Source organism: Copadichromis virginalis, linkage group LG17 (genome assembly GCF_057382275.1).
Source record: "Copadichromis virginalis isolate Kocher_CV1m ecotype Utaka linkage group LG17, C_Virginalis_male_GT1.1, whole genome shotgun sequence".
Classification (NCBI taxonomy): Eukaryota; Metazoa; Chordata; class Actinopteri; order Cichliformes; family Cichlidae; genus Copadichromis; species Copadichromis virginalis.
The window spans coordinates 12,693,769-12,719,747 of record NC_140634.1 but is presented as its reverse complement, the minus strand read 5'-3'; the positions used below and the strand labels follow the sequence as shown (position 1 = coordinate 12,719,747).

The window sequence follows — 25,979 nt, the reverse complement described above, 5'->3', positions numbered from 1 at the left end:
GCGGCACCCACGGTGTGGGACTGAGAGATTTCGCAGGTCTTTCCTCCCCACTGCTGTCAGACTCCATAATAAAGACTTTAACTGATCAAGCACACACATCCATACATATGCAATAATACTAAGTGCAATAATCCTTTCTGTCATCGTTGTATTTTTACTCAGTTGTATATAGTATTTGTATTTGTATTCTATTTTTATCTTATTGTATATTTATTTTATTTTATTCTACTGTATATAGTATTTTATTTTATTCTATTCTGTACAGTTGTGTACTGTATTTATTCTTATTGTATTCTAATTTTTGCCTCATAACTTTTGCACTGTCCACTCCTGCTGTGACAAAACAAATTTCCCACGTGTGGGACTAATAAAGGTTATCTTATCTTATTCTCTTTCAAAAAAGATAATCTTTCACAGTGCAACTTTCTTTCAAACAAAGGACACAAATCCAACATATGCCCTGCTCCACAAAACAAGAAAACCTTGGTCACAACTGAACCACTCTCTTGCCTCAACACTGGCCCAATCTTCCCTTCCACCTTGGCCACTGCAGCAAAACTACTCTGCTTAGCCTTAGGGTAAAACTGAGACTTACCATTCCTAGCCTCCTTTCTGATGGCTGTCGGAGGATCCTGTATATCTCCAAACAATGGGTCACTTGCGATCTTAACTTGCCTTTCGACAAACTCAACAACATCGCAAAAAACCACTTTACGTTGAAACCTCTCCTGCAGATCGCAGACAACATTCCTCCACTTATCCCTGAGCTTATAAGGCAACTTTTTTATAACTGCTTGCATATTAGCAGAGACATCCAACTCATGCAAGGACTCAACGTCTCCCATTGCATTACAACATTGCCTTAATAAAAATCCATATTCCTGCAAAGCCTTCACATCATCAGATTTTATAGGTGGCCATTTACTGACCCTTTCAATGTAGGCAGCAGCAATTTTCAGCGAATTGCCAAAGTTCTCCTGGAGCAAAGATTTAGCTTTAGCATATCCATACTCAGCAGGCATATACTGACAGCTTCTGACCATTTCTCTTGGATGGCCTCTAGTGTATTGCTCGAGAAAATATAAACAATCCTTAGCACTGTGAGCTTGACTCTCCACCATGTGCTCAAAAGCTCTCATAAATGTTTGATATTGTAAAGGATCACCATCAAAGAACTGAATGTCACGCCTTGGTAACAAAAGCAGAGACTGCTGCTCAGCCAATAAAGTTGTAATTTCATTCTGTTTCTTCAAAACTGTGACTAGATGATCATGACCCTCACCACCTTGCACTGTATGTGTAAGAGGTTTTGATTGTGCGTGAGACTGCGACATCATCTGAGTAGTTGAAACTGCACCTGGAAATACTTGTGGCTTCGTCTCTGACTGTTCCAATGAAACGACCTTAGGCTGAGAAATATTTTTAACCTTGGGCCTTACATCCAATACATGCGCTTGATGATCACTTGCATCAACACCCTGATATGGTCGCTCTGGCAACACAGGTTTGAACGTCGGAGCATTAGGATTTAAGACACCTAAACGCCCCTGCTCTCGTTCTAAATACGAATTCATTCCATCAGATTCACCATTAACAGCACTTGAGACTCGGGACATTTCAGAAGCTTTTAAAACATTCACCTTTGCTGCTGAGGCTGCTATTTCAGTTTCTAAGTCAAGCAGCTCTTTTCTTTTCTTAAGCTGTATTTCTTGTTCTTCAAAAGCATGCTTTTCTTTCAACAACCTCTGTCGAACAAGAAGGGCAGCCATGTCAGCTTCTGCCATTATGCGTGCTGACAAGGCAGATGAAACCATTGAGCCACTGAGTGATGATTTGCTTTTCCTACAACTTTTGTTTGCAACATTAGAGATGCTATCACTTGGATTAACATCATCTATCGCAGTACCTTTACCAACATTCCCTGCGTGCCTAGAAGCACCAGAACCATTTCCAGCAGGTAATACATCAGAGGAATCAACACCAGGTGGATTTAACTGTGGCAAATCAAGCTCAGACACCTGGTTTTTGCTCTGAGGGTTTCCCTTTGCATCTTGAAGCCATTTCTTTATCTCTTCCATAAACTCGGTATTATGTGCTCGCACACTTATGAACCAAGCAATTGACTTTTTCTTGCTCTTCTTGAGGAAGCAAAGGAAGCAAGGTTTCATGCAGATGAGTTGCCTCATTAAGCAACACAGACAAATTCTCTAACTGAGCCTGAACAGTGGAAACATTATCTTCAGATTGCTTTAACTCTTTAATAACCTTTATGACCTTTTTAATTTTATTAATCTTAGTGTGATGTTCTGTTTGAAGCCTTTCAATCTGATTCTCCAAAGCATTAGCAGTTGGTTTTGGCTGTCTTTTCTTTCCATCCACATCACCACATTGTATTAATTGGTGTGTCTCCATTTTTTTCAAAACATTACAAAATCCAAACGCTGAACTGCACCTATGCCACGCAGCCTCATTCCAACACATCAACTTGATGACATTCCCTTCAATAAACCTTGGACACACACAATTAACAGGAGCAATATCCCCTCTATCTGCCTATTAAACCTAACTAACTCAACCTAGTCTTCCGTACATACTAGCGGTGGGTATTTATGTACCTCCATACCGTCAGCTGTGAGGAAGACAAACTGGATGCGTCTAACAGCATCACCATCAACACAGGAGCACCACAGGGATGTGTCCTCTCGCCACTGACCTAAGTTGAAGAGCCCCCGAGTTGGCTTGATTTCTATATTGCTTAGAATTAAGATTATTTTTATTTTTCCAATTAATGAGGACTTTTTTTTTTTTTGGCAATGCATAGTGCAGTGAAAACCATGTGGGCTATATTCTTTTCTAATCTAAGTTGCCCAACAAACACACTAAAGGGGAAGTTGGAATGTTACATTTCAGACACTTTGATAAGTCTTCACATATCTCACTCCAACAATTCTGAGCTGGTGGACAGAATCAAAGAGTGTGGATGTAATTGTCCGGTGTATTGGCTTGACAGTGTGAGCAGTTGTTGGAGGACAAAAAGACCATTTTGAACATCCGATAACCTGTATAGTGTACTCTATGTAATATTTTGTATTGAATTAACTGAAGACCGGGCTTTGTAATTAAATGAAAGGTTTTTATGCATACCTAAGTGTAACCATGATTTACATCAGCCATTGGAATGTGCTTGGTGCATTGGTAATCCTCTGTGGCATCCAATTAAACTCCCAGAATGCTAATGGGCAGACAAAGGCAGTCTTCGCTTGATCCTTCTCCTCCATTTCAATTTGGTAGTATCCTGACTTGAGGTCTAGCACTGAGAACCACTTTGATCCTGCAAGTGCGGAGAAGGTGTCTTCCAGTTTAGGCAGAGCATAAGCATCTTTGATTGTTTGCAGATTGAGTTTGCGGTAGTCAATACAAAGACGTACACTGCGGTTCTTTTTGTGCGCAACCACAATTGGAGAGGCAAATGGTGAGTCGGATTCTCTGATAACTCCGGAGTCAAGAAGTTCTTGCAGGTGTTTCCTTACAGCATCAAGATCTTGAGGATGAATTGGTCGTGGTCTTTGCTTGAAAGTGGTTGGATCAGACAATTTGATTTGGTGTTTAACTTTGTCGGTCCTGCCAAAATCCAGATTGTGTTTGGCAAATACTTCAGGAATACTGTTGAGCTTTTAAACAATGTGTTTTCTCCAGTCTGAAGTTAAAGGGGAATCTCCAAAGTTGTATTGTGGTTGAGATGGAGGTAACGACTCTGTAGACTGGTCTGAATAATGGATGTGACTTCCTGGAAGGCACTGATTTCTGCAAAGATAGCTCGAGCTGGAATGTGGATTTCATGGTCAGACTCATTACTCACTACAACAGTCAGAAAACATGGCCAACGTTGAGGTAAGTCCACAAGGCAGGTTTTTACCATGAGTCCACCAGGCAGAGAACTGGAGGTGGGGTGTTCCAGAATAACTGCTATCTCACCTTGGAATAGCCTTGTGACAAGGCATCCCTCAAGGACAGTGGTTTGGCCGGGAGTAATGGTATGTGGTTGGTCTGACTTTAAGATTACAGGAGCATACTGGTCATTTAAATTCTGGACATGGCGGAGAATTTTATAAACTGCAATGTAACCGGAACCAGTTGGCAGGAATGACTGCTCAGGGTGGGTATCACAGTGTTTGCTGTAAGCAACATCAAGAGTGTTGGTGCCAACAAGTATCATTGGGTATGATTGCTGGACATCAGGCACGACAAGGACAAGTGTATCTACATCAATGGATGAACCAAGAAAATCAGCTGGGAACGTCATGTTAATCTCAATGTATCCCAGGTAAGGTACAGCTTGTCCATTTGCTCCTTCTACTTCCAACAGATCATTTAGTGGTTTCATTGGGTGGTCTGAAAGATAAGTATTATAGAAGGCATAAGGAATGGTAGTAACCTGAGAGCCAGTATCAAGAAGACAGTTGAAATGGTTGCCCTTGATTTGAATTTGTCCTGTGCTTTTGGTCCCCACAAGCCCTTTTGGCAGCAATGGAAATTTGTTGTTCATTATGGTATCCCAGAACGGTTGCACAGTGACCAAGGCCCTGACTTTGAATCCAGAATCATCCGAGAGCTTTGTGAAATGGCTGGGATCCACAAAATAAGAACCACTCCATACCATCCAAGAAGCAATCCTGTTGAACGGTTTAACCAAACATTACTGGATATGCTAAGAACACTGACAGCTCAACAGAAATGTCATTAGAAAGATTTTGTAAAGCCCCTGGTGCATGCATACAATTGCACAAGAAATTATGTTACAGGTTTCTCACCATATGAGCTCATGTTTGGTCGCCAACCTCGCTTACCGGTGGACTTAGCCTTTGGACTACCCCTTGCCAAAGAAGGATCAACATCCCACACACAATATGTGGAAAAACTAAAGTCCCACCTGGAAGAAAGTTACAAGCTGGCCATTGAAAACTCAGAAAAAGTGATGAAACGTAACAAAAACAGATTTGATAAGAATATCACTGCATCACAGCTGAATGTTGGAGACAGAGTTCTTGTGAGGAACGTGCGGGTAAGAGGCAAACACAAGCTTGCAGATAAATGGGAGTCATCTGTGTACATTGTAGTGAAGAAAGCCGGCAATCTTCCTGTGTATACAGTTCGACCCGAAGGCCAAGACAAGCCCCTGAGGACTTTACATCGAGACCTCCTACTGCCCTGTGGGTATTTACCACCTTCTGAAAATGAAATGCTTACTAAGCAAAAGGGGAAAATGCCTGTGTTACCTGTGTCTCCTGTACATGCTGCTGCTGCTGCTGATGATGACAATGACAAAGGGGAACTCATCTCATACCTACCCGTTCCTTTCTTTGCTGAACCTGTCACATTCACAACAACCATTGACTTACCCAATACTCCGCAATCTGTTCAAGTTATCGACCAGCCAGATGACCCTGTAGTATTGGCTACAGAGGAAGCGAACACAGAGGAACCTATACCTGTACCTGTTGAAGAGGAACAAGTTATTGATAACGAAACCTTGGAAGCTGGCTTTGAGCCAGTTGAGCTTGCAGAAACCTCTCATGATGAAGAAAGTCTATCTTCTGATCCAGTTATTCCAGAACCATCCAGTAATAACTTGTCACAACACTCACCTACTGAATCAGAGCCTCTGAGTCCTGAGGCAGAACCGCCCTTAAGGCACTCAACCTGCACCAGGAATCCTCCTGATCGGCTGCAGTACATCAAGCCTGGTAAGCCTCTGTTAAAGAGCGTTCAGACCTTTCTGCATGAGTTAAGTTCTGTCTTCTCCTTCGCTCTTCAAGACGATGAAGAAGAGGATACGATGCCTTCACACCTCAGCCAACCAGTCATTCACTGCCAGCCTAGTCCATGTACAAGGACGTCCATGGGATTGAGGGGGGGGGGGGGAGTGTAACCATGGTACCATCTGACCCCACAAGACAGAAACCTGTCTTTGGGGGGGGGGGGGGGGGAGTGTAACCATGGTACCATCTGACCCCACAAGACAGAAACCTGTCTTTGAGTGAAGATTTAAGGTGACAGGAAATATAAATAATATAAATAGATGCAGCTTGAATCTTTGCTGAAGCTCAGTATTTGAAACAGAGTTCATTCACTGTTGTAATAATGATTGAAATTATAACTTTAATATTGGCCATATTATATGTACATTACCAAAGGGAGATGACTTTAGTCTCATGAACAACATTAGCTAATTGTTATTTACTAGCTAATCTTAAATGACTGTTCAGTACAGAAGTGAAGCCCAATAATCATGATTTCACAGTCCCTTGGTCTCAGCCTCAGATGCTTATCAAATCAAAGCTCATGTAGAAACAAACAAACAAATGAACAAAAGATTTTTCCTTCATTTCTGTCAAACAAAGCTGTATGAAACGTTTCCAGCTGTTAGTGTAATGGTTGCTAGGCAACCTGGGCAGACGGAGGCTAGACCGTCCCATTTCACAAGCCTCGCACTTCCGGCCTTAGCGGTCTTTGCGTATGCGGCCCTGGTGGACCGTTAAGGCTGCGTACTTTAAGGCTGCAGACCCTGAATTGGGATACAGCCCTGGTTGGCGTTCTTGTCAGATATTGACAAATTACAGACTACATACCAGTTGACAGCGTGCAATAACCCGGCCGATTCATTCACCTTTACACCCTCTCTCAATCGACTCAACGGTGAGTTATTTGTTTGTTTTGTTTTGTCACAATTAATGAAAATACGGAGCCGCGGTCGCGCATTCTAAAACGCCGGTAAGCTAATGCTAGGCTAGTGACAGTAAGTGCAATTACTGGTTTGATTTATTGAATATTGTTGTTTTTGTTTATTTCACTATGGCCGAATGTTGAATTAACGTATCAAGAGTTGAGCGAGTGATTTTATTTTTGTAGTTTTGTCCGTTTTGGATGTTTTTTGTTACTTTTCTGATTAAATGCCAAAACGGCCTATGAGACTTTTGAATTGAGTTGAACTCCCTTTAGATTATTGAACTTGTTGCGCAACACCTGTGATTAAATGTGTTAATTGATTAATTTTGGATAATGTTTATTAGCTTTGATGGGACCCATGAGAATGTTTTTGTATAATAGTATTTTGAATGAAATTCATTATAAGATGACTATAATATGTTATGATTTGTTTGGTTATTGGTTTATTGATTGTTGTATAAAATATGGCATTATTTGACTTTGTTATTTATGGATTTATGGATTTTGTTTTATCATGGCAGTCGAACGCTGTTAAAATTTAATATTGAATTTTAACAGCCTGTTGGCTAAGAAGTAGTGTTGAAACCATATCCTGGGTAGGGTGAACGCAGTGGCGTGTCTAGAAAATCTTTTTTGGGGTGGCCAGGTAGGGGCACAGATTTGGAGAAGGGTGGCAGATGTAATTGGCAGATAATGTTAAACAAAAATTCTACCAACCGTTAACCATAATTCAATAATCCTATAAACCTAATAACTGGATGCGCTTTTAACTTTTATTAGAATGAGATTTTCACCACTACAGTGAAAAGTGTTTAGATACTGTGTTGATAAAGTACAAGAGATACAATCAGTGCTTTGTCAGTTTATTCAGCATTCAAGGACAAGTATTTTTACTGACATATAGTGCACATATGTTTTGGGCTAAAACATTTTTGAACATTAAACTACAAACATTTTTAACATACAATTGGCAAATTAGCCAATGCAATGCAAAACTTATTTAAACTTATTAAAATATACTGAACTTTTAATAAGACTCTGTTACATGTTAAGAAGACAAGAAGTACAAAAACATTTGTGAACAGCAGCACTTGTAGTTGCAAAATATTTATGTTTTGAAAGAGAACATTTACTCAAGTACCTACTCTATGCTTCATTAAATATTATCAATGACTTAGAATAGGTAGATCCGCCTGTTACGGTGACGGGTGGCAAAACGTGTTACAAAGTCATCCAGGCTTAATGATCTTGCCCTTTTCCTCTCAATACTCAAAACTCCAATATTGCTAAGCCTCTCATCAGTCATAGTTGTTCGTAGATGATTTTTTCTAAGCTTTAGCACTGAAAAGCTACGTTCACAAGTAGCACTGCTGACAGGTAAAGCTAAAGCTATTCGACATAAATGAAAAAGCTGATGAAACACCTCTTTGTAAGGCTCTAGGAAGGTAGTAAACCCCAAAATACTGGAGAGTTCATTCCCACACCCTGCTCTCCTTTGAACAACCTTTCTAGCTTGATACAGCTCATGTTTGAGGTCTTCAATATCACAGTCATACAGACCAGCCAAGCTTACAACTATTTCCTCTGACAAAAAGCTCTTACTCTTGGGGTTTAGTGCCTGTATACCCCGCATAATATCACAATTGGTCTTGTTGAAGCGCTTCTCCATCTCTGCATGTACATGGTTAAGAATGGGGTAAAATACTTCCCTCTTAAACTTGTCCTTGTCATCCTCCTTACACCTGTGTTGCCCGATTGGAGAATCTACAAAATAACCCTTTAGCCTGAGGCTCTCTCTCTGCATCCTTCTCTTAACTGTCTCAGAGGCAACAGTACACTGTTCTGCAATATCCATTGCGTCTTGCCACAGCTCATCAAAACAGGATTCACTTCTATATTGGTCCAAGGTGTCTTGAAGTGCATGAATTAGGTCTACAGCCTTTGCTAGATCAAGAGATGGAGACTGAAGTACATCAGAAAGCAACTTAATTTCCCCTAGAATTTTTCTAAATGTGGATAAATTGCCAATAAATGTGAGGTCAATTTGTGCCAACAGACCCCGTGCCTCCACTGATCTGTCACCTGTCACCAAATAATCCCCAAACACCTAGTTGTGCACAAGTCTGTAAATGATTCTTTAAATCAGCTGTGTTGAAGTATGGAAACATCTGAAACCAGGAGGACCAGAACTGCACATCCCTACATTGAACATGGCACAAACTTTGGTAATATTGATGTATAAAGAACAACACTGGCTGATGATGAAATGCAGTCAGCTGGCATGGCGACACTGCCAGTATTAACCTGCAACCAAATCTGCAGCTCCACACAGCAATGTTACGACTTGGATTATATCTTATAACTAATAACTCTTATGCTAGCTCCCCCCAGTAGCCTACTGAAATATTCGGCGGTTGCAATAATTCTTTAAGTGTTATTTTTTCCTTGGTATTCTAATTTCACCGAAGTTTACTAAACTCAACAAACTTAATATTACTTACCAGGACATTTATTCTCCATATTCTTTCGCTGGAAAATAGCTTTCTGTGGTATGGGCTCAAAATGTGGTCATAAATATTTTATACTTGTAAAAAAGATTTGTATGTGTAAAAAAGATTTGTGTGTGCGTAAAAAAGATTTGTATGTGTAAAAAGAATTTGTGTGTGCGTAAAAAAGATTTGTATGTGTAAAAAAGATTTGTGTGTGTGTGTAAAAAAGATTTGTGTGTGTGTAAAAAAGATTTGTGTGTGTGTGTAAAAAAGATTTGTGTGTGTGTAAAAAAGATTTGTGTGTGCGTAAAAAAGATTTGTGTGTGCGTAAAAAAGATTTGTATGTGTAAAAAAGATTTGTGTGTGTGTGTAAAAAAGATTTGTGTGTGTGTAAAAAAGATTTGTGTGTGCGTAAAAAAGATTTGTGTGTGGACTTAGAAAAAAACCCCCTGCAAGTTACAAGTACGGATTTTTGACCCTATTTTTCTGATTGGTCAATGTCATGTCAATCACACATGGAACAATCCAATCAGAGAACAGATGGGTTAGGCTGTCAGAGGGGCGCTTTTTTGAACTGCAGGTCCTTGAAGGGTGATACCGTTTGAAGCTGGAGGATCGCTATATAAATATCCGATAGCAGCTAGGTCACCTAACTTTCAGTAGCTGTTGAAAGGAAAAAGTTGTGGTATATCAGTGGTTAGAAATAACATTATTACTTTAGGATTAGTTTAACACAAAGTCAGGGCTGACCCAGGACCATTGCTGTGAGTCACAGTGCGCAGCATAAAAGTCCTTTCACGTCGGATGCAGGATACGCTGCTAATGCTAACTGCTAACTAAAAGCAAAGGATCCAGAATTTGTTACGCTGGCTGCTGGGCTCTGTGGGTTTTTGCAGCTGCTCTACCTGTACTAGATGCACCTGCTCCTTGTCTTTTCTATCTCTGACTTTATGTCCTCTACAAGAGTTTTTTTTTTTTTTTTTTGCTAGTTCTTCAAATGCTCAATAAAAACATGTATGCTAATTCAAACCGAAGAAAGCTTTGTGATGAAGACTGTCATTTCCAAAACACTACCCACCCCCACCCCGCGGTCCGCAGTGCTGTTGAAAAGGCTGTTGAAGTCCCTGTATTAAACACGTAGACCTGTGACACAAAAATCACCAAACTTGGACGACCACAGACTGTTTTCCTTCGTGGTGATGAAGGAAAACGCTGGGTTGGCATGTAAAAGGGCATTTATTCCCTTCAAAGACCTGCAGTTCAAAAAAAGCGCCCTTCTGACAGCCAAACCCATCTGTTCTCTGATTGGATTGTTACATTTGTGATTGACATGACATTGACCAATCAGATGAAAGGAAGAAAAATAGGGTCAAAATTCGTACTTGTAACTTGCAGGGGTTTTTTTTTTTGGCTAAGTCCACACACATTTTTTTTATGCACGCACAAATCTTTTTTTACACATACAAATTCTTTTTACGCACACAAATCTTTATTTTTTTAAACACATACAAATCCTGATTTACAAGTACAAAATATTTATGACCACATTTTGAGCCCATAGGAAATGGGCTGCTTCACTCTTGTAATCCAGGTGCTGGCACAACATAACATTCAGAAATCAGAATTGTTTTGACTTAGTTTGTTATTGAAGGGTTTGGGATTTGATTGATCCAGCTTATATAATTGAGCATTATGTGGGCTAGTGTTTTGTTTTTGTTTTTTTGTTTTTTAAACTAATCAGAGCAAAATAAATATTTTATATTTGCAATGTGTCTCAAGTGTCCTACCCTTGAAATGAAAGACATGTCACAGATTGAGATTTTTATTTCTCTATATGTTCATATGCCATAAAAACAAAACAAGGATTCAGTTCTGCTGGACAGCACTACTCATGCTTCACTTTATAACAGACACAGAACCCTGATGTATACAGAAGTGTATAGATCAGGGTTGGGGAACCTTCAGGCCTCAAGGGCCAGTGTCCTGCAGGTTTTAGATGTCCTTGATCCAACACAGCTGATTTAAATGGCCAAATTACCTCCTCAACATGTCTTGAAGTTCTCCAGAGGTAATGAACTAATATTTGATTCGGGTTTGTTGAACCAGGGTGCTATCTAAAACCTGCAGGACATCGGCCCTTGAGGAATGCAGATCCTCATACACAAACGACTGCACCTCAAAACACCAGCCTATTTAAAAACGTGAGGTTTGCAGATGGCATGGTGATCATGAGACTTGTGAAGGTTGGTGATGAGTCTGCATACCAATGAGGGGTTAAACAGCTGAACATGCTCCTTCAGGTTTCAGGGATCCAGTCTGTTGCCACCTAATACAAAATTATCAAAGAGGCCCAGAAGAGGATGGACCTCCTGCACCAGCTCAGGAGCTATTGGTCCATTTCTACTCTGCAGTAATCCAGTCTGTTTACTGCATGACCATCAGTGTATTAATCAAACCAAAGAGGACGAGAACAGACTACAGTGGACAAGTCAGGTCTGCAAGAAACGATTTGTACAAACTCAGAATTAGGAAACACTCACACCCAGGATACAACCTCTTCCAGTTCCTCCCTTTGGTAGGTGCTACAGAACAGCTTTTCACAGGCCATTGCTTACATGTTGTCTCTACTAAAACATCCACCACAGCTTTTACTGAAACAAACCATGCAGTAAATACTCTTTGGTTATACCTATATTACACATACTCAAATTGATTGATAGGTAATTTATTTCAACATGTGAACAATATACAATATACAAGTACATTTAGAAAAGAAATGAGAAAAAAATATACTATACAAATTCACATAACTCTCTCCCTCCATCTATATATAGAACCAGTTACCCACCACTATGAATAGGCTATACATGTTCATCTGTGGCACATTGCTACTGTCTGTTTCCATGTTCTCTTAGGTACATTGAAAGCAATAAAGAGCATGGAATTAAGAAAAAACTGAGCCCAGTTCCTTGTGTGTACATGCACATACTCTGACAAAGCTTGATAAGTTTTCATTTTTATTAAACACGAAAGCTAAATAAACGTCTAAAAACATTTAAAATATCTACAGATGTAATTTTCATTCAGCAATCTTACTGCTGTCTGCAGTGCAGACAGAACTTAGTAAAAACAATATTTCATTACTGTATACAGTTTTTACAGACAAAGACGGCTGAGCCTGTTAAAACTGGACATACGAGGAGTGCCCCCCTTCGTGGACTCTGCAGTACTCCTGTCCTGGCACGGCTCTCTTCTTACAGACTTTTCCTCTTTTTGTGAGGCCATTGCACAGCTGACGGCCTGACACTGAGCTGAAGGCAGAAAAACAGAAAGATGCCCTTTAACAATTCATATTTCCCCTTTACTCATTATAATGAGGTTATATTGGAGGGTAATTATTAATTCCACAGTTTCAAATAATGAGGTCAGTATACATTGAAACAACTCCTATAGGCCAAAAGCTCTTGGAGACTCTTACTTCTATTTCTGTATGATTTCAGTGAAAACTGGTATCGGTAACATAGCGATGAACGGGCAGCTAGAATCCCTAACATGACATGCTCATTTCAAATGTCAGGGTTACACACACACACACACACACACACACACACCAAAGTACATTAAATCACAGTCCATATAAACAATTTAGCTCTTCAAACAGAAAAAAATAAATAAATAAAATATGTGCATGTAACTGGAGCTACTGACCTGTTGCTGACTAACGATGGAGTGGGTCTTGCACTTCGTGAATCATTCCCTAAATCAGGCGAGTCAGTGACTGAATCAAAAACACCTTCCAGGTTACTCAGGGGTATATCGTAACAAAGAGCCTAAAACAGATTTCAATTAAACAATATTTGTCTTGCTTGCCACTAGTGATGCACTGAGAATACAGTTTTTGCATTTCTGAAAGCATTAACTCAGTTTGCTTACCGCTAAAGAAAGTGGCTTTGGTATAAACCTGGGAGTGGAGTGATTTGGTTTACCAATTACTGGCATAAGCCTCGACTCTGGCGTAAGCTTCCTCTGAGGTGGAGACACAGCTGATATGCCAAGTTCACCTGAACACAAACATGTTTGACAGCAAAACTGAGAAGCTGAATTTATAGAAAGAGCACTGCTCTTGAACAGGATTCACTGTAAAAAGGTTCAGCATGTGTTTCCCACCTGATAAAAAGCTGTCCGGATTCAATAGGTCGTCTTCCTCAATGATGTCATCTTTTTCATCTCTGAGCACAAAAGGATAGAAAATAGGTCCAATAGATGCAAAAGGAATCATTGTTAATTTGGTGTAGACAATAATACATGTTCTACTGCCTGAAGCTCTTACTGACCGTGTAGAGTTCAAAATTCATTTTTTACTCGAACAAATCATCAGTTACCAGTTTGAGCACTGACCAGTGAACTCAAGAGTTTCTGATTGAGTCGGATTAAATCATTAGCTAAGTTTAACATCTACAACATTGTGCTCATTTAATAAATTACTGTCTCTATATCAGGGGTCCCCAATCCCAGTCCATGAGGGCCGGTGTCCCTGCAGGTTTTAGATGTGTCCTTGATCCATCACAGCTGATTTAAATGGATAAATTACCTTCTCAACGTGTCTTGAAGTTCTTGGTAATGAACTAATCATGTGATTCAGGTGTGTTGACCCAGGGTGAGATCTAAAACCTGCAGGGACACCAGCCCTCGTGGACTGGGATTGGGGACCCCTGCTCTATATTATAATTGATAGCTGCAACCAGTGTCCATCAGCAAGCAGACGTCACCCCTCTTCCATGTCCAGTTTCAAAACACCAAGATGGTGATGGCCTTAACATTCAGTGAAGTCCGTTAAATTGAACATTTTCAAAGACCAATACGCAAGTTGCAGTTCTAGTGTGCAACATACTCACTTCTGCGGTTCCACAATGGTGCACGAGCTGAGTAGCAGTGGACTGGTCAGCTTTTTCGTGATCTTGAAGCATGCCCACAGCTGATTCACAAACCAGTGACCTGCAGAAACAAAATTCACACTGTGACAAATGCTTCAGAAAACTGCAGCTAATGTATTTTCCTCATAAGTGACTTTATGTTTATACCCAGAGACAGAGTGAGCAGCAGCAGGCTGAGGCTGGTGAGATCCAGCGCTGGCTGCTGGTTGACTTCAGCAACTGCATTCAGAGGCACAGTTAGCAGCAGCATGGCTCGAGAGAAACCAGGACAGTGCAGGAATGTCAGCAGGACTGCACACAGTACAAAGTAGCCTGTGTGTGTGATGCACGTCCATATAGCTGTCAGACTTAAACCTGTTCAAGCAAAAAGCACAAGAAAAAGAATTCTTAAGTCATACAGAAACCTTTTTTTTTTTAGTCAAAGAGAATGTAAAGAATTAATTTCTAAATATGTCCTGCTGACAGTCAATTATCCAACTTCTCTGTAGCAGGAAAAGACCCTATAAAAAGGGAGTGTGCCCTATGGCTGCCGTGTCTCACCTGCCCATCCGAGGTAGCCCTGGATCATGTGAAGCCTGTCCTCTATGCGGCTCTGCATCTTATCGAGGTAGTGCAGCATGCCTCCCAGGGTGCTGTTCATGCGCTCCAACTTGTTCATCAGGTCAGTGTAGTACTGGGAGGTCTGATCCTGATACTGCAGAAACTCTATCATACTGTGGTCTACTCAGCCACATACAAAAAGATATGTAAGCACATTGCTTGGGGGGGATAGTTTTATAAACTACAAATGATTTCAGCCATTTACCAATTTTCTGATAGATGTCCTGAGCTTGGTGTCTTACATCTGCCAGGTCCTTGACAATCGCCTTGTAGCTGTCCTGCACCTCAGAGCCCTGGATTTGAAGATGCTCGCTCACATTCTCTAAAATAAAATAAAAAAAATAAAATAAAAAAAAATAAGGTGGACAGAAAGAATAAAATCCATGCTACATGATGTGGCATCAGGTGTGTTTACAGAGTTTTCTTAAAGAGAATTGCAGTTCAATATTTTATCTTATTTAAAAGGGGAAAGTTAAAACTTCCAGAAGTCATTCAGCACATCGAACTGTATCAGGTCATTTTCGAGTACTTCGACAAACAGTTTCTTTTATCCATGGTCAGTAGTAAACCCATTTACAAACTGCTGCAATTTGACTGTTAGCACATGAAAAGAGCCTTTATGTCGGATTATTTGCAGTCGCGCCCAAAGTCAATTTTAACAGAATAGAATAAAAATACAGAAAAATGTAAAATTCTCACCCATTCTTTGTGTAATTCCCTGAATGAGCTGAGCTACCAACTCCTGTCCAGAGGCGATGAGAGCTTTTTCCTGACCCAGACGCTCCAGGTTGTCCCTCAGTGAACTCGTCATCTGCTCCTGGCCCTCGTGGAGCTTCCCCTGTTGAGCCTGCAGAACACTGTGGCCTTCAAGCAGCTTGTCCAGTGATGCTGCAGTCAGTTCTTTCAACTCTACCTGGCCCTCCTGTTTGAAAATGATCCATGAATCCAAGAAACCACTGATTTGCAAAATAAAAATAATTTTATTTATTTATTTTTTTTTTTAAACCCAGCCTTACCTTCAGGTCCTTCATTGCATCTAGCTGGCTGGTGGCTGTGGAGATGAGTGCATTGACTGTGTGCTCTGCTCTGCGCCGGAAAAGCTGCTGTCGAGTTGCATAACAAACGGAGCGCGCTCGGTTGCTCACTATGTGGTAAGCATTCCATGTATCTGAATCCATGTCTGCTGTGCACTCTTTGATGGTCTAACACATAAAATTGAGATTAGCACACAACATTATATATTTTTTCATTATATTTTTAAAGCCATTTCTGACAAGTACTACAAGATCGTATTTTTACCATCTCCTCTGTGCATAGGTACGTCTGGCGCCCCTCAATCTCTGCCTGGCAGTTAAACAGTTCCACTCCGAGCTTTGCGAGCTTTTCTTCTGAGAGGCTGTCACAGCTCGACTTTAGCCGAGCGATCACCTACAGGAGGAGACGAACCAGAGAAACATGATTCCTCTGTTTAAACAATGTATTGAAAACTGTGCCATGAGAATTTTATATGAAAGACACTTAATAACACTGTTGCCCAGCCTTCTCCAAACTCAAACCTAATATTGTTCAAAAACATTTTATTTGTCCGTTGGATTAAATACACATTTTCAAGGCCCACATACCCTGTAATGACAGCTGTCCAATGGGCTGAGCTCCATCTGCTTTGCCTCAGCTAAAAACTTCTCATCTGCAGTTGCCATCTCAAACTGAGCGTCTTTGGCAAGATGTGCTGGAGCCACTGCAGCTGGTTGAAGAGGCGCTGCTGCTCGAGGTGCCTCTGTCAGCCTCAGCCACTCAAACAGCTCGTTGACCGCGAGACACTGACAGGCCAGCAGGAGGTGCAGGTAGTGGATGAGGTGACCCATGTCTGGATCAGAACATGACAAGGTGCGCATGCAAATCATCAAACATGGGAAATACATTTCTCATAATCCCTGCAACCACACTACACTGTGCTCACTGCCCACACCATGGAGCCTGACTGGCATTTGCCAGAGAATACCAGAATTAGCAGGCCCACCACTGATGTTCTCTGCTGCACAACATTGCCTGGCCTCATGTAGCGAGAGTATGAAGGTAGTTCCTGGAGGAGGACAGAGTTGATATTACTGACTGGCCCCCCATGCTTTCCTTACCTTAATCCAGTAGAACACCTGTAGAACATTATGTTTCAACTAATTGAACACCAGCAGGTTGCATCTTAGACTGTCCGGATCTGGGAGGAGATTCCCTCAGGATACCATCACCATGCCCGGACCTTGTCAGGCATGCTTACAAGCACATTGGGCAGGGGGCAGGCAGGGGTCCATACAAATTACTAAGTACCATTATGACTAGCTGCAATTAAAATTTCCACAAAGTGGACTAGCCTGCTGCATCATTTTTTTACTTTGATTTTCAATATGTCTTTGAATTCAGCCCTCTGTAAGGTGATCATTTTCATATCAGTGTAGATATGCAGCATGATTTTTTTTAACCCTCAGATCTGATGTGTTGCTTTAATTTTCTTTTTTGTTGTTGAGCCGTGTACAAAAAGCAACAGAGCAAATCAGCCAACGCATCGAAACTATTGACCAGTGGAGAGAAGAACTAAAAATGTTTAACCAACTTAAATCCTGTGGATGTTAGGTGGTCGTATCGTAACACCCCTTGATAACGTGCCTAAACCACAGGGCAAAACCTGCTCAGGGACAGCTTTAGCAAAGAGCCCAAGGCAATGACCCGAGCACCAAACTGCCCAGAGCTCATTCCACTCAGGCATTTATGGAAATGTCCGGACTGGTCAGAGCTGTTCTGGTGGTGAGACCGTCAGCTACAAAACATTAGCCAGGTGGTTTCAACATTGTTGATGATCTGTGCATATTTAAACGAATATTGTGACGATGTTTAGCATTTAGCATTCTGTATATGACTATAAAGTGTTTCTGCTGCATTGGATGCATTAGACAATGTGGAAATAACAACTACCATTTATTTCTCTGATTGAATGAAGATCCTACCGAGGCTTGCCCAGGCATGCCCACTGCTGCAGCGCTCTGCTGAATACTTGCAGTAACATCATTTAATTAACAAATAATCACTTTTGCATGACTTAAACGGGACGGAAACGAAGCTAATTAGCTTACTGTAAAAATGTTAAGTTGTTTTCCCCGATTTTAAAATACTGCAGTCATTAAAAAATAACAAAAAATTAGCTATCATATTTTGCGAAATGTATGAACAGTTAAAATAAAAACGCCCTATTAAATGCATAAAATAGAATAATTTGTAAACAAATACCTGTTGTTCAAGGAGGTCCTTGACAAGGTAAAACACTCGCCCCCGTCCCCCTCACACAGCTGATTCAAATGACAAACACTAACTTTCTTCAACCCGTTTAAAGCTTCTCGTCACGACGAGGCCACAACCAATGGAATGGCAGACGTTCTTTAAAAAGGTGCGTTTCATTTATTTCACGGTTGAAACGTCCTGGACACGGCGGGAAAAAAAAAACCCGGTATGCGCGGAATGTTTCGCAGAGGATGCTGAGCGGCGCCGCCCACCTGGAACAGCAGCGACAGTGAAGTAAAAAACCAAACGAACCAACAGTGGAGCTAGAGTCAGCTGGTTGGCTCTGTGTATGCTCTGGGTGCATCCACGGTTTAAATTTAACTTCTGTTTGCGGTTGCCAAAACGCCGGATATTAGCAAATCTGAAACACAAATCAGGTGAATAAATGTCCTACCGCCAGCGTTACCCGGTTTTGTTCACGCTATCGTGTTTGTGTCACTGTGTTACTTTATAGTTGTCCAGTCAAAAAGATTGGACATTTGATCACGCCCCATTGTCTTTTTTTAATTAATTTATTTATTTTTTTTATGTTCCATTGTCCAGTTATGCTTTTACTGCATTGGCCATGTGTCTGGGCTTTTGACCTGTTGAAAAATGATGCCGTTGCCAGTCAGGTTTTTTGATAGTATTGCATGGTGGATCAAAATCTGATGGTATTATGGCAGTTTTGGCAAGATCAAAAACACCACTGGCTGAAATGCAGCCCTAAACCATGACAGAACCTCCACATGTTTTACCGATAGCTGTAGACACTAACTCTTGTACCTCTTTCCTGACCTCCTCTGGACATCATTTGAACCAAAAATTTCACATTTAGATTCATCAGTTCATAAGACCCGAGCGTCTGATTTTCAACCTAGTTCTTGTTTAATTTGCATACCTCAGCCTCCTGATTTCCCTTCCTTAACAATGGCAAACCGTCTTCCACAGAGACAATTTCTGATGAAACCGAAGAGCCCAAAGCATCACACATGCAGGGTGGAAGCAAAAGATAAAGTATTGATGGGTGACTCAAGATGTTTGCACATTACTGTAGATTCAAATATTAAAGTGTCAAATTTAAAATGGGAAGAAAAAGATTTACAAAAAATCAAAAACAGATGCACTCCAATATTGAACTTGTATGTTTGTTATGAAAAAATCAGACTACAACTAAATTTGCAAGAAAACACACCCTTTCTCTGGCTCCATAATTAAACTTCAAATGGCCCAAATATGCCATAATAGTCAGTAGATCATGCTACATGATGTCATAGTCTGCTTGTTTTTTAATACATCTGGATTACAGTATACACTGATATTAGGTGTAGCTCACTTTTTTTAAATTTAAATACAGTATACCTGTCTGGCAATCAGTTCTATATTCATTAAGACTGTAATGTCAGAGTGACTCTCTCAGTTACTGAAATAAGGTGTTTCTAATATTCTGTCAGGTAAGTAACGGTCTCGAATCATTTTCCAAACAAAACATAGGAAAAGCTTTCAGTATCAACATAGTCAAATTTACATTTTTACATATACAAAAATACACTGCTTCCTATTAAAGTGTTTCCATTACAAGGGTAATTCAGATTCCTGAATTAGTAGGTATGATTGTTGGGTCTGTGTTTCCACAAACCCCGCTAATTCTAGAGACTTATTCATCATGAAGAAAACAAGACAGTCGATCGATCCATTACTTGCGCAAGGGAGGCCTCGTCTGTGTCCAGCACGACAAAGAACCCCAAAATGGTGGCCTCCTCTCGCTGCCTTTTATTGACAAACTTCAAACAATAGTTTACAAAGCACCTCCCCTTGCAACCCCCCTTTGGTTACAAAGACAAGGCACTGTATGTAAATGTATACAGTGTGTGTGTGTGTGTGAGACCTCCTGCTGACCAAAGGGTCATAAACCCAGGAAGCTTACATCAAAAGAAACAGATCTTTCAGATAGGATGTATCTACAATAAAACCTCCCCCAGCACAGAGTGGCTGGAGAGGTGGTCAGAATCAAAGGAATGGCTTTGATCCTACTGCTTAAACTAAGACTGTACAAATTTAAGAAACACAATGGCAACATTCAACAATTAGACTTAACAATGATGTTGTGTAGAAACATGTACAACACTAATAACAACACTATAATATCGATCAACAAAAACGCAACAATTTTAATTCTATATTAATCCAGGTGTACCCCAACAAACACTTAAATTATTGTCTCTGCAACATGTGTCCAAACACCACTGTTATTTTTTCCACTGCATCTTTAGTGGGGTTTATTCATATTTTCATGTGCGCTTCTATTGACTGTCTTTGTTTAATTGGGAGACTGGCAGTTGAGTGTGAGTCACGTGTTTCTAGGTTCAGTCAAACCAACAATATTCAGTTGCTCATTGACCACATACAGTGATACAGGCTGCAGTCCAAACACGAGAGAAATCGGATGTGCACACTGACTGGTTTCTGTACTTAAGCCTTTTTTTGTCCTGCAAACCCAGAACTGGGTAAAGGATGCCGTTTCATAATGACCTATGACAAGGAAACCAGGCTGTGGCAGCATTTTACTGGAGGAGGGAGGGGAATCTGATTACTGACCACCTGTCAACTAGGATTTATCATATATGTGTGAGTTTGTTTTGTTTTTTTGCTTTAACCTGATTTCTCATAGTAATCGGGTTTCTCATATGCATGGACACAAAGATCTGAACACAAATTGATTGTCTTTGGAGTGGTGACGTTTTTAGTGTTGATTCTTGTCTGGATTCATTCCCTGAGTTTATTTATTTTTGGTCTGTAAAATGTACACAGTTTAATATCTTCAAACAACAATGTGTGAAACCCTTGTTACAGTGGAAAATGCGTCATCATGGTGATTTTTAATCACTGGCATCATGTTATCTCGATGTTCCTGCTGTAACCTGCTGCCTGCTTTGGTTTCAGATCAAAATGGACCCTGAGATGGACTCTCAGCTTAAGATTGGCTTTATCGGTGCAGGGAACATGGCGTTTGGCATCGCCAAAGGCATCTTATCCGGTGAGTGTAGAGAGAACTGAAGAAGTGAGGAGGACTGGAATGAAGGACACATTAGTATTTAATAAATGTTCTCTTTGTAGGAAATGTCCTTCCTGCAAACGTCAAAGTTAGTGCACCATCCTCAAGGAATCTGGGACACTTTCAGGTATTGTGGAGGTTTTTTTCCATCTTGTTTATTGTTCTATCATTTAAGTTCTCAGTGTGAATCATTTTGCATTGAAGTAAGCAGTTATGGTGAAGATCAGTTTACAGTTCAGTCTAAAACTAGTGAAGCAGCCAGTTATTTTTAAGCAGCATAAGTATTTGTAACATTTTTACCTTTTCGTAGACATGGTCCCTATTCTGGGAATCAGGTTTACTAACAACTGAATTTTTTAACTCTGAGATGAGGAAAATTCTGGCTTTTCTGTTCCAGAAAGACGGTTAACTTAAACTTTGAGTCAGTCAATCGGTAAACTCTGTGAACTTAACCTGCTCTGAGTTTCTTTCTCTTCCCTCTTGCTGCACCTAAAACGACTGACTGACATCCACGTTCATTTCTTCATTCATAAAGTCACCATCAGAGGACATACTGGAGTAAATGAAACTGCAAAAGTTTGTTTTAAAAATGCTAAAATCCCAGTTAGATGATGTGGGGTTTTTGTAATTAACATGAGCACTTTTACGATCATTCATTCGTCTATATTTAGGGATGGAAATGGCGATTACATCATTGATCTATGACCTGGTCAGAATATAAAATCTGTGCTCCTCATCTTTCTAACGCTAATACTTTGTATAATAATGCAGGTGTCAGGCTGTCAGTTAGGTTCCTGTACCGCTAACATTTACTGTAGCAATCTGTTTCAATCAAACGTATATAAAACTGATCAATGATCAATCATTTGTCCTTATTAAAAAAAAAAAATGTCTGCCACAGCTGGGATGTTGGGGATGATGTGACTGTGAACCTGACATGACTTTAAGGCAAAACTGCAGACAGTCTGTTTTCTAAGCAGTTCATGTTAAAATGTGGTCACAGGTTGAAATTCAGTCATTAAATGATGCCTCCATGTTTTGAAAGGTACAATGTCTGAAATTCAGAATCTGAACTCGATGTATTTTCTACTGAAAATCACCTTAAATGGTCTCATTGGGTCAGCCTGAACCAGATCCACATAAAGGTTTCTTGTCAAAGGTTATTTTAAGGATCATTAAAGCGCGTCCTGACCAGAGTCCATTTATCAGTCTCAGTGTTAATGAAGTCAGAGATCATTTTTTAAGTCAGTTCCTAGATTACGGCCATCGTCTTTCGGCTTGCATCAATAGATCAGTGCATCAAAGTTTAGTTTAGATTTTAAAAAACAAGGAAGCGTTGGATTTCTCAAGCCCGGTGTGAAACCACTGGGTTTTATGAAGGGGTATTACAATTTTTCACAAGCCCCAAATGTTTGTTTTTTTTCTTTTCAGTTGTCACTAAAGCTGACATGGGAGGTCTTCTGGCTGTCACAGCTAATCATAAGTGTGGAAAGCTGACAAACAGAAAGTAAAGTCATATCTTAGCAACACTGTGACCAATAGAAATAAAAACCTTATTGCATCTGGCCACTACAGGGCACCGCAATAAACAATACTGCATTTTCTCTTAACCCCTTGTTATTTTTGTCACTTAAGTTAACTTTGTCTCTCCTCTGAGCATCAGCTCAGCCCTGGCCATGGTCTACCTGGGAGCTAAAGGAGACACTGCAGCTCAGATCGCTCAGGTCAGCTCACTGTCACTTGTTCCCTGCACCAGCTGTCAGTTGATCGGCGAGCATGATTGTGCAACTTCAAGCCCTCGTTACAGTTTAAAAGCAGTCAAATGTGGCTGTCTGTGTTTTTCTATACAGAAGAAATAATTTTATTTTGTTGTTTTGATTTGTCTTTACATATATATATATATATATATATATATATATATATATATATATATATATAATATAAAAATCTGAAATTTTTTGCTACAAGAGTGCTGGCTGGCTGAATAGTAAACTAACTAATAAACTAATAATTCTTGTCCTCGGTAGATTTATAAATAAATAAATTTTGGGGTTTCATTTAACATCTTTGAAAAGCTTAATTTTCTATGTATCCAAAACACTGAACCCCAAGATGTTTCCAGTGGGACATCAGAAATTTGTGTCTACCATATGAGGATGGAGTGTGTTATATAAATGGCATGAAAGTCCATAAAACGCACAAGCAGTATAGTTACTGAGAGCATGATGTTCAGTGAGACTGACAGTGTGTTAAAGGTTATTATTAAACATGATGCTGAAAGAATAAAGTTGTCCAGTTTCTACCTTTGGACCATAAATTGTTACATTAGGGTCGCTCAGGCTCAGTGTCACATCCTTTCAGTCTTTGTCTTCAATGCCACACAGGCCCTCTCATTCAGCTCAGGTGAAGGCGTCCATGCAGACTTCCAGAAACTGAACGCTGACATCAACTCACCATCTGCATCCTACATCCTGAAACTAGCCAACCGTCTTTATGGAGAAAACACTGCCCACTTCCTCCCAGTGAGTGTCCACATCAATGATTCTCTTCATAAAGTTCTTCATTACAAAGACTGGATTAATAAACAGATGTCTGCTCTCTGCAGGACTTCCTTGACGCCACACAGAAGTACTACCAGGCAGACCTGAAGACTGTGGACTTCATCGGAGCTCCAGAGGCGTGCAGAGCAGAGATCAACAGCTGGGTCGAGCAGCAGACAGAAAGTGAGAATGTGCATCTTCCACAGCCTGAACAGCAGGGAATCATTTTAGCATCCTCTGTGGATTATAATGAAATATTGTTGTTTCTGTATTTCCTTTCAGATAAGATAAAAGACCTTCTGAAGCCAGGAACAGTAAACGCAGATACCAGACTGGCTCTGGTCAATGCTGTCTACTTCAAGGGCAACTGGAAGAACCCGTTTAAAGAGGCAAACACCAAAGAGATGCCCTTTAAAATCAAACAGGTAGAAATTTAACTGAAGGTTACAAATTCTGGACACAAAGTCTGAATACAGGAAACTGTAAAATGTTTAAGGTAAACACCATCAGAAGCTTTATGATAACATGATCTGGTCGCCTGGATTTCCTGTGTGTCAGAATGAGACCGTACCAGTCCAGATGATGCACCAGAGGAAGAAGCTTCCCTACAACTACATTGCTGACCATGATTTGCAGATTCTGGAGCTGCCCTATGTGGGTGAGGAGCTCAGCATGTTCATTCTGCTGCCTAAGGAGTCCTCAGACGGCTCAGGCCCTCTGCTGAAGGTACACAGCCTAGAAACAACTTCCTGTAAAGAAAAGACACAAAAACTCTTCTGCTTCACTTCAGTTTACTTAAATTTGATCATTTAACAGACCGCTCCTGATTTCATGTATAAAATGAATTTAAATATGAGCAAAAGAAAAAACATGGAAGTTGATTTAGAAGTTCTTGTTGACCTGCCAAAGTTCAAGCTGGAGGAAGACTACGAGCTGAATGAACCTCTGACTAAACTGGGTATGAAGGACGTGTTCTGTGCAGGAAGCGCTGACCTGTCTGGCATGAACGGTGAAGGGGGGCTCTTCCTGTCTACGGTGGCCCACAAGGTCTTTGTGGAGGTGAACGAGGAGGGCACACAGGCCGCTGCAGCCACAGGTGTTGTGTCCAGGAATCTTAGTTCTGGATGGACCAGATACTTCACAGCAGATCACCCCTTCCTCTTCTTCATCAGACACAACGAGACCAAGTCCGTCCTGTTCTTTGGCAGATTCTCATCTCCTCAGTAGACAGAAGCAGCAGAGGAAGATGATGTTGCAATTCAAATAAATACATCTATGAAATAAAGTAAATGGAGTTTTGTGTTGTGATGTTTTGCTATTTATAAAACTGTATTTTTCTCTGGAACATTTTATTACTTAATCAGACACACACGTGTCTCTTTTATTAAAAACAAAATGTTCTTTTACAAAATAGATGGTACTTGTATAAAATCACAAGTTCCACCAGCTTTAGAGAACATAGATACTGTGTCCTCCAGACTAAAGAGGAAACTCCAACTTATTATCAAGAGTCTGCAGCTCTGATGGTATGATGGTGCATCTATGAACTGGCAGTATGCTCTGGAAGGGCCCCAGCAATACTGAAAGGTATATATAGGGGTTAGAGCAACACATTTTTCAGGGAAGCCCTTGTTTGTTACAGTATACTAAACTGTAGCTATTACAACAGCAATGAAAAGTGAGCAGCTAGAATCCAAGATCGGATAAAAATCTAGTAGCTGCTCTCATCACTGTAGATGTGTCCGTCATAATAACGTTACAGACTATGCTAGGCTTTGGCCCACATCAGTCTAAAATTGTATGTAACCACGAATAACGTGTTTTGGAAACTAACTGCACAACAGGCAGCACTGTTAGTTATCTCAGAGTAGCATTTCTAATTAGGGCCCGAGCACCGAGAGTGCGAAGGCCCTATTGTATCTGCTCCGTTTCTTATTATTATTCACCCCAAACAAGGGCCTTTTTGAGGGCCTAAACATGCTCAAAAACTCATGAAATTTTGCACACATGCCAGGTTTGGTGAAAAATTTTGTATTTTAATGGTTTTACATATGAGCACTGGGAAATGGCTCTACAGCGCCACCTATGCCTTGTTAAATGCAGCCCTACGACCACACAGTTTGAGCTACATGTATGAAATTTGGCACACATGTGTATCATGCCAAGACGAACAAAAAAGTCTGTGGGCCCATTGACGCAAACCCAACAGGAAGTCCGCCATTTTGGATTGAAGGTGACATTTTGGCTCTGATTTTACCGTTTCCATGCCTTGTACTTTAACGAACTCCTCCTTGGGATTTGGTCCTATAAACTTCAAATTTGGACA

The 25,979-nt window shown here is 40.5% G+C and overlaps 2 protein-coding genes across 12 annotated transcripts; one reads left to right on the top strand and one right to left on the bottom strand.

Annotated features, from left to right (window-relative positions):
- Nucleotides 1-6,507: 6,507 nt before the first annotated feature.
- On the top strand, nt 6,508-24,932 carry LOC146689062 (leukocyte elastase inhibitor-like). 8 transcript variants are annotated; one of them, XM_085437818.1, is made up of 10 exons: nt 15,840-15,900; nt 16,443-16,636; nt 21,002-21,095; nt 21,176-21,240; nt 22,777-22,837; nt 23,498-23,635; nt 23,719-23,836; nt 23,936-24,078; nt 24,212-24,379; nt 24,563-24,932. In XM_085437818.1, exons 2-10 carry the CDS (start codon nt 16,629-16,631, stop codon nt 24,878-24,880), a joined length of 1,113 nt encoding a protein of 370 aa, XP_085293944.1. In that variant the 5' UTR covers nt 15,840-15,900; nt 16,443-16,628; the 3' UTR covers nt 24,881-24,932. The 8 variants fall into 8 exon arrangements, with proteins under 8 accessions (XP_085293949.1, XP_085293944.1, XP_085293946.1 ...); XM_085437820.1 differs by lacking the exon at nt 15,840-15,900 and adding an exon at nt 16,171-16,226 and having other exon boundaries at nt 24,620-24,932; XM_085437817.1 differs by lacking the exon at nt 15,840-15,900 and adding an exon at nt 16,171-16,226.
- Nucleotides 11,925-18,206, bottom strand: LOC146689063 (protein brambleberry-like). Of its 4 annotated transcripts, XM_085437813.1 has the most exons (13): nt 18,029-18,206; nt 16,372-16,616; nt 16,049-16,177; nt 15,766-15,951; nt 15,449-15,671; nt 14,955-15,071; nt 14,690-14,869; nt 14,297-14,503; nt 14,111-14,210; nt 13,383-13,444; nt 13,149-13,276; nt 12,924-13,045; nt 11,925-12,526 (listed from the first exon to the last, which is right to left on the bottom strand). In XM_085437813.1, the coding sequence occupies exons 2-13, from the start codon at nt 16,612-16,614 to the stop codon at nt 12,397-12,399; spliced, it is 1,827 nt and encodes a 608-aa protein (XP_085293939.1). In that variant the 5' UTR covers nt 16,615-16,616; nt 18,029-18,206; the 3' UTR covers nt 11,925-12,396. The 4 variants fall into 4 exon arrangements, with proteins under 4 accessions (XP_085293939.1, XP_085293938.1, XP_085293940.1 ...); XM_085437812.1 differs by lacking the exon at nt 18,029-18,206 and having other exon boundaries at nt 16,372-17,131; XM_085437814.1 differs by lacking the exon at nt 18,029-18,206 and having other exon boundaries at nt 12,465-12,526; nt 12,924-12,972; nt 16,372-17,131.
- Nucleotides 24,933-25,979: the final 1,047 nt, after the last annotated feature.

Excerpts from the sequence above, each read along its gene's own strand:
- LOC146689063 (XM_085437812.1), bottom strand. The coding sequence starts at position 16,671 with ATGTATTTCCCATGTTTGATGATTTGCATGCGCACCTTGTCATGTTCT. Across the intron at positions 14,870-14,954 it reads GGACATCTATCAGAAAATTG|ACCACAGTATGATAGAGTTT; the intron begins GTAAATGGCTGA and ends GTGGCTGAGTAG. Across the intron at positions 12,527-12,923 it reads CCATCGTTAGTCAGCAACAG|CTCAGTGTCAGGCCGTCAGC; the intron begins GTCAGTAGCTCC and ends TTCTGCCTTCAG.
- LOC146689062 (XM_085437818.1), top strand. Across the intron at positions 22,838-23,497 it reads CTGCAGCTCAGATCGCTCAG|GCCCTCTCATTCAGCTCAGG; the intron begins GTCAGCTCACTG and ends AATGCCACACAG. Across the intron at positions 23,837-23,935 it reads GGTCGAGCAGCAGACAGAAA|ATAAGATAAAAGACCTTCTG; the intron begins GTGAGAATGTGC and ends ATTTCCTTTCAG.